Source organism: Bubalus bubalis, chromosome 6, assembly GCF_019923935.1.
Source record: "Bubalus bubalis isolate 160015118507 breed Murrah chromosome 6, NDDB_SH_1, whole genome shotgun sequence".
Taxonomy (NCBI): Eukaryota; Metazoa; Chordata; class Mammalia; order Artiodactyla; family Bovidae; genus Bubalus; species Bubalus bubalis.
This window is the reverse complement of record NC_059162.1, coordinates 95,748,953-95,765,735: the sequence shown is the minus strand read 5'-3', so window position 1 is coordinate 95,765,735 and position 16,783 is coordinate 95,748,953. Positions and strand designations below refer to the sequence as shown.

Genomic DNA, 16,783 nt, shown 5'->3' with positions numbered 1-16,783 from the left:
ATAATGGCAAGAAGCACATGAATGAAGCTTGTTCATGAACTAGGCTACCCACAGGTAGTTTCGTTGTGTTGCCAATTTATCTCATAGCTTTCAACTCACAGGCAAGCCTTTCCACCTGGCTCCTCCTCCTGTTCAGTGCAGTGCCCTGTTTTTGAGTTTGCAGTTCGTTATTTTATATCAAGGAGAATCTCTGATCTTTTTTCCCCTTCCATTCTGAAATGATGTTCATTGGGTTTTTTAGTTTTCCCCAAAGCACCTTCGTTCTTGACGTTAAGTGCAATCTCTCTCTAACCCTAAAGCCGGTGAGGATAGCACAGTTGTGCTCACTGCAGTCAGGTACTAAGGAGATGGTGGGTTTGCAACCATACAGACAGGTCGGTAGATATGATGTATCTTGCTGGGCAGGAGTCTTTCCTTCACTTGACCTTCAGAACCTTCCTAGAATCTGAGTGTGTTTTCCTTCCTCCTGAAGCAGAGCTCTAAAATAAAGATAAAATATAGAATATAAAATTATAGCCACTATATATACTTAAGATTTCCATAAATATATGAATAATTGGAAAGAAAGTTTCTCAGGGAACATGCACCACTAGTAGGCATGATAAATTCTTCCACATATATTTCATCAGTACAGTGAGTCATGAATTGCTTGAAGTTAAGTGGTGAGTGTTTTGTCTATGTTTTCCATATTTCATTTTAATTTTATACAAATTAAATTTAGTTGGATAGATTGACTCTGTCTGACCTGTTTCCTAGTACTCATACATTAGGTTTGTCACTGAGATTATTGCTTTTAAAATGCCTTTTAAAGCCCCTCAACTTGGTGCATGACTGTTCAAAAGAAATAACTGTAAGAATATTTTACAGCAATTGTTAAGACTTCTCTTATATACATGGTAAATAGGACTGATAAATTTGCATGATAAAAATAAATTTAATTAGGTGAATTTAGCTAGGCTTGATGAGGTGAAGCTGAATTTAGGATGAATGATATTTTTAAGCCAATGAATTAGTCTCATGTATTTTTGGATTTGCAAAAAAATTTTCTCAGAACATGTGGCAGGGTCTTGTAATTCTCACACTCACAGCTCTGTCTCTAATTCTTACTTTCCTGTGCATGTGTGTGAATGTGTGTGCCTGAGCACCGGCATGTGCATGCACACGCCACTTGTACACACATGGCTCACATACCACACACAGCACAGTAAGAGAAGGGGCCCAGCTACAGGGTGCTCCACGTTCTCTCCCCCTTCTTCAGCTACTAATTCTGGCTGGTGAAGGCATATCTGGCAAAGTTTGCCCCTGTCTTTCCTATTCTAACCTTGTTATTCCAAAACAGAAGGAATATCCTAATGTACTGTCATTTTAGGTTTCCCATTTTAGGGACAAAATTCAGTTGAATTTCCTCCTGATTCTCTTTACTTCCACCCTGTAAAGAACAACAAAGTCACCCATTTTCTGATCCGGAACCCAACTTGTTTTCCCAGGTTCCCTCCTACAACCAACATAAACACAGACATTTACCAGCAAAACAGAAGCTGTTGGAAAGATTTTTTGGCTGCTGAAATGGGCTCCTGTCACCAGGACATGGCAGACTTTTTGCTGTATTGTCTCCCAGCCCTGGCCCCGGTACTCCAAAGAGAGCTTTATATAATCAGTCTTTCCTGACATGTGACGTCCTGTCATTTTCCTCCCCTTCGGCTCTGCTGCCGCCCACAAATCAATAACATTGCCTGGGAAGTTCAAGCCGGTTGTTCAGCCACCCTAAGCTCTGTATTTCTTAAAGGGTATGTCAGAAAATGTAAAGTTTCCTAATGATATTTCTGGCTGATGACACATGGCAGAGCTGATGGACTATTTATAATCAGTGGCACGATCGCAAGCACATTATTTTTATTTCACTTAGGGGGGAGCCCTGTCACTTGCTACTGCTCGTTTCAGACAAGTTGATGCCATCTTCACCTAAAGTAGCTAAATCCTCTTTGCGGAATTCATTTGCACTCTTCCCTTTGTGTTAGGCGCTCCCCAGTTCCTTCCAATCGAGCCACCTCCCCTTTTTATTGTTCTTAAGCTGGGTGGATGATGAGGGCAATGAATGATTTGTAGCAATTGCTTTAAATTCAGGCCATGCCTTCAATATAAATGTCTCTAGTCTTTGCTGCTTGGATCTGGCCATGGTCTTCTGAGTGTGGGTGTGGCTGACATGACGGAGGCAGCAGACACAGCCACTGCATCCAGCACTTGCCCCAATTTTACAGGTCTGAACATAGCAGAGCTGTCTTTTGTTGAGCAGCTACTATGTTCCAGGTAGGCATTTATTTCAGATTCAGGATCTCATTAACTCTTTCACACCTGTCTGTGCAAGTGCTGTTATCTGCAGAGAAGAAATATAGGGGGATGGGGGGAAGCAAGAGATTAAATGAATTCAGAGTCACACAGCTTAATTCCTGGGAAAAACCCCAGGACTCCAGTTCAAATCTCTTCTAACAGACCACACCTTCTTTCTTTCCACTTCCTTTCCCCGCCTCTTCCCAATTAAGTGGACACTTGTGGGTATATGATGTGTATATGGTATGGATGTAGGAGAACTTATGAGTTCCTAGCTAGGGCAGCTCCTGTGAGTTTAAAGGCTGGCCAGAGTGAGAGATAAAAGAAATAGAAACTTCTCAACCTGAGAGTAAACCCTGGTATAAAAGGAACCATATACTAGAGGGTTTTGACACATTGCAATGGGAAGTGTTACCTCTATCAAGATAATGAGCTCTCTCTCTCTCTCTCTCTCTCTCTTAAAAAATGTTTCCACAGGACAGAGTTTAGGGTATGGATTCGTTAACTATATTGATCCAAAGGATGCAGAGAAAGCCATCAACACTTTAAATGGACTCAGACTCCAGACCAAAACTATAAAGGTAAGAGGTTATATGTTATATGCCTCTTTATTTAGGAGACACTGGTTAAATTTCATCCTTTGATCTAATAAATCCAGGCTATGAGGGAGCTGGCGGTGGCTTCTTCATTTTTTCAAAGGACACTTATTATCTACTGTACTAAATGAGGGACACAGATCATTACAGAAGAACAAGGTGAGAGCTGAGTAGAAGGAGGGCATCACAAGCTATAGGACTTCCTATCCAGGGAGCAGGTAAGATGTCAGGGATGACCCACACCAAGAAGGCCGGGGACCCCAAGCCTTCAAAGATGGTCAGAGCAGAGCCAAGGGAAGAAGCTGCTCTAGGTGGAGATAACACCACATGCAAAGCTGTGAAAATGTATATATACATTGTGAGTGGGGAATGACATACAGAACTCTATGACCTGAGATTCAGTGAGAAGATGATGAAAAGATGAGTGTGGGAGGTGGGCAGGGGCCTCACATGCTAGGCCAAACAGCTTGGCTTTACCCACAGGTAAAGAGGACTGTCTTAAACAAGACTTGAAAAGGAAGAATCAGTTATAAAGAAACACAGTGGTATAATAGGGATGGGTACTATAACATCTGGGAACATAGTAAAGGGATAACAGGAAAAGTAACATTCTAGCAATCCAGAAATAATTAGACTGGTAGGTAATATCTCAAGAGGGGTTGTTTTAAGTAAAAAAAAAAAATAAAAAAAAAAAATCCAGTTATGCAGAGTCTAGTAAAAAAAAAAAAAAAATCCAGTTATGCAGAGTCTAGTAAAAAAAAAAAAAAAAAAAATCCAGTGATGCAGAGTCTGCTCCTCCAGATGGAGGTTTCTGTGGCTGGATTGTCATGCTCTCGGTTCAAGTTTCACCCTGAGGGGATCCTTGAGGAGGCGGTGCTGTTTGCTTTTGGCCCGTGACCCCTGACAGTCGGTGGTGGTCTCCGGGATAGAGCTTGCCTCCTCCTCAGCCTCCCTTTCCCTTCTTCCCCTACCTACGGGCAGATTCCTGTTTAGGGGCAGCTGCCGACCGATTAATGAGTCCCATCCTTCATAGCCTATTAAACCACGAGGAGGTGTCTCCTGGGCACTCTTATCCTCACGACAGCAGGTCTGACGCAAAGTAGGACAAAAGAGAAACCTCTCCCAGAATGGAAATCTATAGATGGCACCAGCTCTTAGCATCTGAAAACACAAAATCAGAACTTTTTAGCTCAACAGACTACTTTTCTAACATCCAGATGGATAAGGAGGCTACCTGGTGTAAGATAATCCTAGCTGGGAGTTAATCAAAACAAAAAACAAAACAGAAACCTTCTCTTTTGTGAATGTATTATGTAGTTATCTATTTTTTATTTTCTACTCTTTTTTCCTTCCTTCCTTCCTTTCTGCCTTCCCTCTTTCTTTCCTTCTTTCCTTTAAGCCACTCCACTTTTGGAATTTCATTTAGCTTATTTCTAAAGACGATTGCTTTCCGGATCTCATACAGTCTGCTTCACAAAGACCCCAAAACGGGCTTGATTCAGGTTGCCTCAGTCTCAGCTTAGAATCAGTCCCTGTGAGTTCTCTAAGGGGGAAATAACCGAGAGTTGTATAATTATGGAGTATCCTCTGAGAGGCAGGAGTGTTGATTTCTATCGAAGGAAAAACATACCTATTTTCAATGCTTTGAGATGGGATGCTCTTGTCACCTGACTCTTGGATGAGGCCACACGAGGTTGATGGCTGTATTTGTGGGTTTGACTGATTTTTCTCTGTTATCCAGTTCAGCATTAGAATGTCAGGCATTTGTTCTTCCCTAACTTGAACTGAGAAAGGTACTTTTCTTTCCTCTAGTTTTCTTAAAACCCAAGCCTCCCCAAGAGCTTAAGATCAAATTCTCAGCCATCCATTCTGCTTTTTTAAAATAAAATATTCCATGAAGCTGTTGGGGATTCCCCAAAGGCTGAGTGGACCCGGCTTTTCTGACCTCAGAATGCACTCCCTGGCCCACAGTGCCATCAGGAGCAGTGCTTTTGTCTCAGTGGATCTTAGAGACAAGGAACATTGATTATTTTCTTTCTGTGAAGAATCAATCTGCCTCCTTCCCTTCTCTGTATCCCTTTCCCCACCCCCTCACCCACCCTGTGCTCACCCAGCATCAAAACACTGCCAACACATTTGCACCCAGCAGTAACGTGGGCTTCCGTAGGATCCAAAATGCATGATGCCACGGCTGAATCAATAATTTCCATTCTCTACAACGAATGAAAATTTAATGTGCAAACCTGGGAATTTCAGCCCTTTCATTAAAGCAGTTTATTTGCCATACTAAAAATTAAGTTTGAGTGATAGGTTCCTTTATTAACTTTTCTTCCCTTTCCTAAAGGGACACAGTGTTTAAGGTAAAAATCACATTAAAGAGAAGGAAAAAAGCAGACCCTTTTCCTGTGCTGTTAATAGTCTCATTATTTATTAATTTTTTTAAAATTGCTTTTCTGCCTTTCAGGCTGCTATTTACTTCTTCTGCATCAGTTTGCTTTAATAAGTGGCATGAGATTTATCTCTTTGCTCTGACTCTTATGAAGGAATAGATAACGTGCCTATCTGAAAAAAATAAGTATCTTCTTTGGAAGCATGCATTATATAGATCTCCTCAGAACCATGTAGTGTTTGCAAACTTTGGTCAAGTCTGTCTCTCCTTTTGCTTCATGCAAAACACATGAGTTTAAATGTACAGCACAGATGCAGGCAAACCAAGAGTTAATTACTAAGCTTTGAAGGTTAATGATGAGCAGCTAGATTCAGAGATAGTTCTAGAAAGCCTTGAGAAGTGGTGGAAACCATTGTGAGCTGGAGAGCACTAAAAAGGGCAGCTGTTCTTCAGCTACTGCTGATTATTTAGGCCCAGTTCATTGTCAGATCTTCCACTTATTCCGTAGAAGCCGAAATCTAGGTATTTTATGCCAAATCTCCCAGTTTTGAAAGGTTGAATCAACTAAGAAATTTTTAGAGCATTATGTAGGCAAATCAAACAAAACTTAAACGAGTTGACCTGTGGAGAAGTTTGCAACCTCTGAACTTAAATTTAGATACACAAACACTGTTTTGCATTTTGAAAGTGAGTGATTCATTACTAGGTTGCTAGTAGAAGGTGCCCACAAATGATGGTTCCCTGTTAACAGATATTCCTCTCCCCTTGATTAGGGGGGATGTCCTGTAACTGTGCATGAATACTGAGGACCCATGGAGGGCGAGACCAAGTCTGTGCTCAAGGAGAATACAGTCTTGGTGCAGACACAGCATCAAAGCAGAAAAAAGAGACTGCTTCATTAAGTAATCCCCTCCAAGTAATGTGGATGACTGCAGATAACTTGCCTATTAGGAAGAAACAAGTAACTTCGTTGGAAGTATGCATTACCAAGATCTCCCTGGAACCATCTAGTACATGGCTGCAAAATGAGGCTGCAGAGGAATTGTTCTTTGAATCATAACTTCTTTAGTGGGAGAAAGTGGCCAGGTCCCCATCCCTCTGGAGACCAGGCTCAGAGATAAAGTGACTTGTGCAAAGGCGCACAAGTGGCCAGCAGTTGAGCTGAGTTAGCATCCAAAGATACTGTGAAAGAGTCTTCCAGGAGTTACTTGATAGGCACGCGTGAGCTTGAAAGGAAATAATAGTGATAGTAATGATACCTTACATTGAGTGTTTATGGTGTCTAACTTCTTTGCATTTCATGCTTAATAATATTTAACCCTTGAAGTTTCCCAAAGACTAGAAGCTTTACACACATCAGCTCTGATTCTTAAAATAATGATTCTCTCCCTTATACAAATGAGGAAACTGAGGCCCAAAGAGATTAAGAGACTTACCTAGGATCAGTTAGTAAGTGAGATTTGGAGTAAGAAAAATATGTGTTAAAAATAACTCTGGCAATAGGTCGCCTGTGTTGGAATGTCACACCACCTGCTTGCTCAGCGGCACATGTATTCTGTGAGTGTGTGGGTGTGTATTTGGTTCTGTGCACACATGGGTTATACTCACTGGCAAGGAAAGGAGATATAAAAAGCAAACAGATGAATTGTGTGGCTCCTCTAGGTTCTTCAGTAAACAGATTTGCAGTTCAGGGCTTCTGCCATCCTTCTGGAGACAGACCTGACTTCAGATCATGTCTTCTCAGACCCCTACCTTCCAGGCCCTGCAGTAGGTTCTTAGGTGACCCAGAGACGACAGTGCCCTGGAGAGTCTTCCATCCATGTATGTCAGAGAGGCATAGGGTAAGGACCAAGGGGTTATTTACACTGACTAGCCCCAAAGACCCCAAACTGGGTCTTTTCTCAGCATTTCAACCCTAAACCCAATGAAGATTATTTGCCCTGTTTAGGGCCTCAGAAGTGTTGCTTAGCTCCCCGTAACCCACTTTCTCCAACAGAGGTCACTTTAGACTCCAAGAAGCATTGGGTTAAACAGCTGAGGATTCTGGAAAATAATTCCCAGTATCCCCTAAACTTCACAGTGGATGCCAGTCCAGTCCTGAACCTCCCTATAGGCTTTACAAAACAGCTTCTGAATTTACTCTTTATTCCAGCTTCTCACTAAGAAGCACTCCCCTTCTTAGTGCTTCTTAAGAATGCAGCTGCAGTGGTCCAGCTCTTTGTTGCATGAATTAGGAACAAAGAAAAGTAGATGATTCTGTAGTAGTCTCAAAAGAGGGATATGTTTATCGAAAGTTTGGGCTGATATATAAGTGACACTGACCACCTCCAGGAAAAAGTGATCCAAAATGGAATTTGAGGATTTGGAATCCTAAAGCTCTGAGTAGTGGGACAACTGTTTGGATTTTAACCCAAGTTTGAGAAGCAGGATTAGAGAAGCATTCAGTGCTCTGCCTCTGGCAGTTCCTCTCTCGTGGGAGACACAAACACTCAAGGAGCACCTCTAATGCAGGGAGGTGGGGGTGGCCACGGGGCTGCAGGGGTTCCCACTTGATTGGGGTAGAGGGGCGGGAGTAGGAAGCTGTACCAGGTTTGAGCACAGGAGGGATCTAGTCAAAGTGAAGTTCCAAGAAATTCCATCCGGCAATGGCATGTCACTTGGGGTGTTTGACGAATGAGGCCAGAGGCCTGCGGGCTGATATGCTAAGTTTTTGTCAGCCTTAGACTTTGGTTTTTCATCATCTCTATTAGGAGCTTTGTTTTACTCATTTTAAAAGCAAAGCAGGCTTATTTATAAATAATTTGGAAAATTCATTATCATCTGATGAAGGCAACATCAGCCATTCCCAACTCAACGCTGTTAACATTTTTGTGTTTCCTTCCTCTTCTCATTGTATTACATTCACAAATGATTTTGTGGCTTTTCTTGCCCTAATCATTGCATTCAGCTATTCCTCAAATTCTGAAACTGTGACTTTAAAGACAGCATTCCCAGAGCACAGCTCTTGTGCAGACTGAAGGTGTGAGTGATTTCAGGATTAGGTTTGGCTGAGGGGACACAAAGGCTGCTCCTGCCACTCTGCCTGAACCCAGGAGAGTTGGCACTCCATCAGGAGAGAGGGTGAGAGAGTAAGAAGGAAGCTTTATCACGAGGCAGCAGCCTGGTTCCAAAGGGAGCAGGGCTAGAGGAGGGGAAGGTGTGTGAGTGAAGGCTTTTCAGAAGGGGAAAAAAAACCTCTTTTCTCCAGGAAGGAGAGCAGTTCCTTTATTTCAGCCTCTCTTGCTCGACACTGCTTAGCCCTTTCTCCCTTTTCGCTTTATTCTTCTAATAACACTAACGGTGCCTCCAGGGGAATCTTTCCACACTTGAGTTTCACAGGTTCCCATCTGCCCCTCCCGCTTCTTTCTCTTGCCAGGGGTCATCAGGGAGCCTCGCCTCCTTCCCTCCACCCACAATCCACCTGCCTCGCTAAAGGCCTCCATTCCGCTGAGGCATCTTTTCTTTGCACTCGGCATAAGCAATTATTTCTCCTATCACTGCCCTTAATGCCTTCCGGAGAGTTAGCAGATCATTTTTTGCTGACGGATATCACCCCACCCAGAAATGATAGACTACCTCCCTTAGTCTCATTAATAATAAAAAGGCATTTGTCTCTCCTCCTCCATTATGGCTGTAGTCAGAGCCAGTGTGGGAGTGCTTCCCGGCCAAGGTCAGCAGGGGCGGCTGGATCACTGAATCCCCAAGGAGTGGAGAGAGAGAGTGGCAACACCAGTGAAAATGGGAGACCCGTTTACCCCAGTAGTACGGGACCCTCTTTCTCTCCTGTGATAGATTCTTTTCAGCTGCTTTGCTTTCCAGGGCCCTGTTAACTTGCTCTGAGTGAATAATTTCAGATACAGGTATAGGAGTTGGAAAGATGGAGATACAATTAGTGAGGCTCGTATGTTTCCAGTATATTAAAGGTCATCCACAGTGCCCCGTGTCTGGGAGACAGGAAAAGATTGGGCAGGTACAGGTTACAAGCACACCTAGGTTTTCATGTGGAATGAGGCTTAGGGCCTTTAGCTGGCTACTGGTGTAAAAGATCCCACAATGTGATGTGAGCTGCTTAAAAACAATCGTCCACCTCAGCTGTCTTAGGAGAATTGTCCACTCTGGATCCCAGGAAGCAGTGGTCCTTTCCAGTCTACTCTGGTCAACTCATCCCAGGTGTCTTGTGTCCCATTCTCAGCTCCGTGTTTTGAAAGGACCAGACACTATAAGGCTTGTTCAGAGGCAAATGAAGAAGACAGCCAGATGGTCCTGCACTCACGTACTCACCACACAGTGGTTGCTCTTCCATTCTCTAGAGAAAAAAAAAAAAGTCTGCAGTGACTCTCAAGCTCAATCTTGTATGTCCAGAATCTGAGAAGAGAATCTTTGTGTCTGTCATTTGCCTTGGGTCATAGTGAGTCCCTGACTGTCCGAGACATTCGTGTGGAGTCATTAGGGATGACTTAGAGGGACTGCTATACCAGACTGGAGTCTGACTAAATGATCCTAAAGGTCCCCTGTAGCTCTAAGATGCTATAACTTTGTGTTGTTTCTGGACTTTGAACTGTTCTGTCAAGTATAATTGCCACTAGCCACATATGGCTATTTATATTTGAATTTAAATTGATAAGTTAAAAATAAATGAAAAGGTCAGTTCCTCATTCACACTAGACACATCTAAAGTACTCAGGAGCCACATGTAGATGGTGGCTACCACGTTGAACAGCACAAATCTAGAACTTTTTCTGAAAGTTCTCTTGGGCAATGCTGGCCTAGAGCATCAGTGGCCCTGGAGAATAAAAGATCATTTCTCCATGGTTACCGTGAAGCCCCAGAGCAAACCAGCTGGTCTGTCAAAGGTCATAGAGCCACATCCCTCTCTCCTTTCCCTTTGTTGTCCATTCAAAAGAGCTCTGAGTTCAGACGGAGTCAGATCCAGCTCCGTTAAAAATTACTAGGATGACCTTGGACAATTTAGTTTATTTCTCAGGACTTATTTCCTGATCTGCAGAATGGTTCCTTCCAACTTTAACAGTATAGCCAATAAAATATTATAGCGTGATCTTTCCAGCTTGGTAATTCTCCAAGGAAAGTAGCAGCTTGTGCCAAGTGCATGGCTTCTATTTCACTGTCCACATTAGCCTGGCATAGTGGAAAGATCCTAGAGTCATATCCAGCACTGGCACAGTGCTGGCTGTGTGACTTTGGACAAGTACTTGTCACACTGAGCCAGAATTTATCGTCTGGAAAAGGGAACTAATAATATCTCACTTATAGGTAATCCTGGTTTATAGGGAATTCTCAAGTAATGCTTCCCAGAATGAAGATGATAGTGAATAGGGTTACCCCAAGGTGAGAATTACATAGAGAGAGGGGAAGACTTTTCCCCATCTGCATGTTTCAGAGATACATGAAGAATGAATCTGAGTCTCACTTTGTGTAGTGGAAAGTATTACGGAGCTTTCAAGAGGCCACAGCAGTCTTACCAGTATAGTGAGAGTCGGAAGTTGCAATTTAGTGAGGACGCTCAGTGTCTTAAGCCCTGAGTCTGAGACCAGCTCTTCCACTAACCAGGCCATGAAATCTTTAGCACATCTCTCTCCCTTCCAGGGACCGCTAGACAGACCACAAGGTGCTTATACCAAGTAATCCCCCTTGATAATTAGATGGGCTTTTAAAAAGTTGTAAGGCACATGAATTCTATCACCACACCCCTTTTTAAAAGAAGTATTTATCCAGTCTACTGTGTACCAAATACTTTCATGATATTGTTGGATTCACTTCATATCCATGGGTCCCTCTAGCTCCTTCTCTACATCTGAGTCAGTTCCTGGGAAAAGAGCTAAAATGTGTTCCATATAGTACATTACACATTTTTTTTTTTTTTTTTGCTTCAGTCCAAAGAATGTTATTGAGTTCCTGCCCTCTGTAAAGCTTGGAGACTAGATGCCACAGAGAGTCTGCAGAGACCACCAGAATGCTCTTACTTTGGGGTAGATGAAATGTTAGTGCAGATGGTTGTGATGGGTGGGAGGGGGTGATAGCTACTGTCGTTGAAATGTGTATCATCTGCAGAGTCTGAGGAGAGAGCAGGCATTTGTGCCTGGGCTTCACGGAAGAAGTGGCATTCAGTCTGAGCCTGGAAGGATGGGCAGGAGTTCATTTTGCCATGAGGATGATGGATAGCAGGAACAGAGACATTTTGTTTGAACTGAGGCTTAGGCTGCTTAGAGGGGTTAGCAGGAGATTAGAGGTGGATCCAGATCCCAGAGGACCTTAGATGCTCAGGTAAGGGATTTGAGCTTCCATCACAAGATGCTGGAGAAACACTGAAGGTTTTGAGCAGGAAGAAGTAGCACAATTTTAACTCATTAGAGGGACTTCCCTGGTGGTCCAGGGGTTAAGACTCCACACTCCCAATGCAAGGGGCCCAGGTCCGATCCCTGGTCAGGGAACCAGATACCACGAGCTGCAACTAAGCATTTGCACGCTGCAGCTGAAGATTCCACATGCCACAACTCAAAGGAGCCCTCACTCAGCAACGAAGATTGTGTGCGCCACAACTACGACCCAATGCAGCCAATAAGTATTAAAAAAAAAAAAGAACTCATTAGAAACAGTACCATCAGGTCTTGCCCCTGATAGAAGGACATCATATACTAGGCGATGGGTGGGGAAAATATGAGGCGTGGGGCCACGTAAGCAGACACCTGTCCTGTCTATGAGCAGGGCTGCAGCCATAGGCACAGGAATAAGCTGATTCTCACAATAAAAACTGTCATTTCTAGGAACTGGCTGGCTGCTTTCTTCTCTCCCTACTCCCGGAGGTGGGATCAGAGGTCCCAGGGAGGGTTTGCTCCTAGAAGGCCTTGGAAGCACCAGAGTCTGTTCTCTGCTGCTATCCTTCTGGTCTCTTTGGAATGAATGTCCCCAGGGATGTGTATGTTCTGGGAAGTTTCTGCTCACTCAGAGAGTACTGTGTTACAACAGACTGGGGAAAATCTGCAATCTTATCTTCTGAAATAAGTGTATCCTCTGCTAAACTAATAGTCCTGCATGTCAGGGGTTGTTGTATTCATCTTTGTACCGCCAGTGTCTAGCATCAGGCCTAAGTACACAGCAGTTGTTTCAGAGCCCTATTGACTGAACATTTGCTGTGTGGCAGGCATCTGCAGAAGGGAATGGCAACCCATTCCCAGTGTTCTTGCCTGGGAAATCCCATGGACAGAGGAGCCTGGCAAGCTGCAGTCCATGAGGTTTCAAAGAGTTGGACACGACTGAGCAATTTAACACTTTCACTTACTATGTGCCAGGCATGGTACCTAAGAATCATATATGCATCAGCTTGTTTAATGCTCTGTTAGCTCTATTAGGAAGCTTCCAAACTAGGTTATTCAAGTGTAAGTGACTTACCCCAAGCTTTACCATTTATAGCTAGTAAGTGATTAGGATTCAAACCTACATCTCTCTACCAAAACCCTTGCTCTTAACCTCTGTCTCTTTCCCATTGCTGAAGAGATGCTCCATTTCTGTTAAAGTAACATAAATGAGTGATCTGTCTCAAAATACAGTTTTGTCTGTTGCTCTAACTATGACATATCAGTGAGACCCACAAGAAAAGGGGTGATGAGGACAGGAAGGATGCTCCTAGTGTGTGGAACCAGAATAGAAATAGGAGAAGGTTAGAAGCTATGGGAGAGACAGGTTTGAATTCAGCAGAAGGAAGAACTTTCCAATAGTCAGTGATGGCCAGTGATTACATAGGATGCTTCCTGTCCTTAGAAATGTATAAGGTGGTTGGCCAACTGTCTGACATCCTGCCCTGAAGTTTTGAGGTCACTTCCAGCATCAAATTTCTATGAAACAAATTTCAAAGATAATGCATTCTGCTGAGATCACCATTATCACTTGTCACCCTTACCACTTACCGTGAACTATGGTTGTGGAAATGAACAGTTTTGTGAACAGAACACCAAGCTCATGAAAACATCCTAGAAAATGCTAGAGGTCTTTGTAATTCAAATGAGCTCAACAAATGACACCTCTGTTTTCTACATCCAAGTTTTTAAGCCAATTGAGAGATAAGACAGAAAGAAAACTATGGAACCCTAAGTTCTTTATTACTGATTAAGGCCCAAATGGCTTCTGTGGACACCTTGAGCTTCTTAACACAGAACCCCATGCTTTGACAAACTAATATACTATGTCATGGGTGCTTTGGACCCCATAGGACCCCCCACATGAGAACACAGCCGACTCCCATAGAACATAAAACCGGAAATAGAAAGTGGGCTTCCGGCTGGCATCTGGCTCCCAGAAGGGAGGAAGCAGGCAGCGTCTGTGGCTCACATGCTCATTCCCTTTATTAAAGCCTATTCAGAGCCATTGCAGCACTTCCCTGGAGAAGAGGGGATACAGGGGTACAAAGGAGCTGGACGTTATCCAGGAGGCATCCTCCATGTGGAAGAAAAGTGAGTCTCCCCCTGGCAGGAACAGCCGTCTGCATTGCACTCTCTACCTGTTTGCTTACTCTCCTCACTGGACTGTCAGATCTTTAAAGAAAAAACCCTCCCAGCACAGGGCCTGGCACACAGCAAGTGTTCAAGAAAGGGAGGAATGAGTGAACGTTCACCTTCTATACCAGTGTTTTCCTAAAGAAGCCCCTTTCCTCTCATCTCACCCTCTTTGCAGCACTCAAGACCATGTCTTTATCATGCTTTCCAAGTGCCCTCTTTTTCTGTTCCATGGTGGGTCAGACGAGGGCCACAGTGTTGCCAGATGATTCAGGAAAGGTTTTCCCTAGGCCGTGTTGTTCCTGCCACGCCCCAGCTGTGAGCAGGTGAAGGTACCTGTGAGTGCTGCGTGGTGAGGGGCAGATCCCGCCTTGGTCCTGCTGCCCCATCTGGGATGAATGATAGTGCCTGCCTTCCCACCTTGGTGAGAATCGCTGAGAGCAGCTTTGTGAAGTCACTTTGGAAAGTGAAAAGTACTTTGTAGATGGCAGGCAGAGGAATCTGTAGGAACGTGCTAGAGGAAATTCATGGCTGTGAAGTGGTAAAGGATGATCCCAGACCCCACCAGTCTGATGGAGGAGGACAGAGCTTCTATTAAGTGTTCACTGGTCATGTTCCAAATGTTTGCTTGTGTGATCAAATTGAAAGATGTGCCCTATGGGAGCTAGCGTCCCAGAGTGACCCACAAAAGTCAGTCTGAGTCATCCCATAATAATATTTACCAAGTAGATTCTAAATTCTAGGTATGTGCTAGACGCATTAAGTCTGATGTCTTAATTCTTTTTGAAAAGCCATAGAAGGAGAATTCTCCTCCTTTTTGTCAGTAAATAAATAGACTTATCAAGATTGAATTACTTGCCCAAGGTCACAAAGCTAGTGAGTACTGGAGGCAGCCCACATCTCAGAAGCTCTGTGCTGCACTGTCCCTCTTGCAGAGAGTAGGAATAACTGTAAGCATGTAGGAACGGGAAGGGAGAGGGAGTTTGGAGTGACTTGATCTTCCGACAAGATCATTTGTACAGTCACCTGCCTTTGGGTCGCCCTTCCCCAGAGAGAGGAGTGGTCTCCCTACTCCAGCTCCTGAGATCCAGAGCAAGATTGGTGCAAAGCTAGATAGAAATGCTAGTCTTGTCTTCAAAGATTCTGGATGAAAGAAGTGAGCAAGACCCCGATGGTCTGAGACTCAGGGTTCTTTAGGGCACTTCCAGTGTTGGAAGCCCTGGGTTCTAGTGGGGTTAATAAACTAGCAATTGTGCTAAAGGTCAGGACGGAGCTAAAAGTCAACGATGTTTTTAGAAATATTTCAGCCTAACAAAGGGCCTGAGACCTGTAGTCACTCAGTTAGGATTTAATAAATGTATGAAGAAACTTGAAAAGTTTTCATACCGGGACAAGCATTTGGATACTGAATGTGGGAAGGTCTGTTTTCTGTTATTTTTGCCCACTCCCACTTCTGCAGGTTTCCAGGATGGGGGACTAAGAGAAACGATAGACCTAAAGTTCCAAATAGAAGAGAAAAATTAAGTGGGATTTAGGCTTTGGTGAATGATCGAGGTGCTGTTCACCCTTGAGATCTGTCGCTGGGCTGGGACTGGAGTATGTTGTAGTAATCCTTCCCAGCTGAGATTCTGCCTCAGTCAGAATCCTCTTCTGGGGAATCGATTTTGGTTCTGTCATTAACTTTCCTGTGCCAGCTCCTTTTCCCTAGCAGTCCTGTCCCCAGCCTGCTCTCCCCTGTACCCCAGCTCAGGCTGCCCAGAACTAAGGGGATCAAGGTCATTACTATCCATTATGCATTGATGGGGTGCCAGGCAGGCACTGCCCTATGCCCTTAACCTTCATCATCTCTTTTGTCCTCACAGCAGTGGAGGGTTGTCATCAGGCGATGGTTCCCTGACCCCACCACACACTGTCATACAACCTGTCTCCCCACCTGTCTCTCCCCATATAGCCCTGGAACAGCACTCACCTTGTGACATTATGATAACTGGTCCATTTGTGCACCATTCTTCTATGCAGCTCATTTGTTGAGTACCTGCTGTGGTATTGCCTGTTGCCCCTGTTGGACTCGGAAGTCCAATGGGGCAAGAGACCATGCCTGTTCTTGCTTGCTGTGTATCCCCAGCATACAGCACTATGCCTGGCTCATAGTAGATCTTCAGGAAATGTTTTCTAAGAGTGGCCTCTAAATCTAGTTCTTGAACAAGATTCAGTCCTTCCTACCCCAGATTCTGGAGAATAGGAGACTTATCTCTTAGCTCACAGCTTAGCCAATAAAGCTATGATTCTGGATGCTGAACTCTCAGTGATCCCCCTAAGTGGAGGAATTCAAGCTGCAGTTAACCCAACATGCCATTAATGCCCGAGTCATTCATTATGACCTGTGGGTGTTCATTCACTCTTTCAGTAGATGTTGAGCACCCTGTGAGAGTCCAGGTAAGGAGCTAGAACCACAGAGATGAATAAGACACACACACACAATGCATGACTTCAAGGAGATCAGCAGACTAGATAGAGAGGTGGAGAATCAAGGTCAGAATGGGTTAAGTACCATGGATACCATCAAGAGCACTGCCAGGGAGATTTTTAAGAGGAGGTAAAATTAGAGAAAGCCATCTAGAGAAGGTGGCGTTCGAGCTGGACCTTAAAAGGGCCATACAATTAGGACCTGAGGAAGTAGGTGGGAAAATGTTCCCTATGAACAAAAGCATAGAGATGGGGACGTATGTTTTGGGGAACATGAAGATCATTCAGATAGTTAATTTGTCAGCAATCAGCAGGGGTGAGACAAGGGTGACCCTCATTACCACAGACATATCACTGTGATGTTTTTATTTCCTTCTCCCTACCACTCCCTCCTCATGTCTAAGAAAAATAGCTCTGCTAGATTATAACCTGAAAGGTCAGGGTAGGACAGCCTTATG

The 16,783-nt window shown here is 43.9% G+C and overlaps 1 protein-coding gene across 5 annotated transcripts in view; it reads left to right on the top strand.

Annotated features, from left to right (window-relative positions):
- Positions 1 to 16,783, top strand: part of ELAVL4 (ELAV like RNA binding protein 4) — a 91,104-nt gene that overhangs the window by 63,226 nt on the left and 11,095 nt on the right. For all 5 annotated transcript variants that reach the window (XM_044945029.2, XM_044945028.2, XM_006054735.4 and 2 more), the window contains exon 3: positions 2,806 to 2,909. In XM_044945029.2, the coding sequence (XP_044800964.1) occupies positions 2,806 to 2,909 (104 nt within the window). The remainder of the gene's footprint in view (positions 1 to 2,805; positions 2,910 to 16,783) is intronic.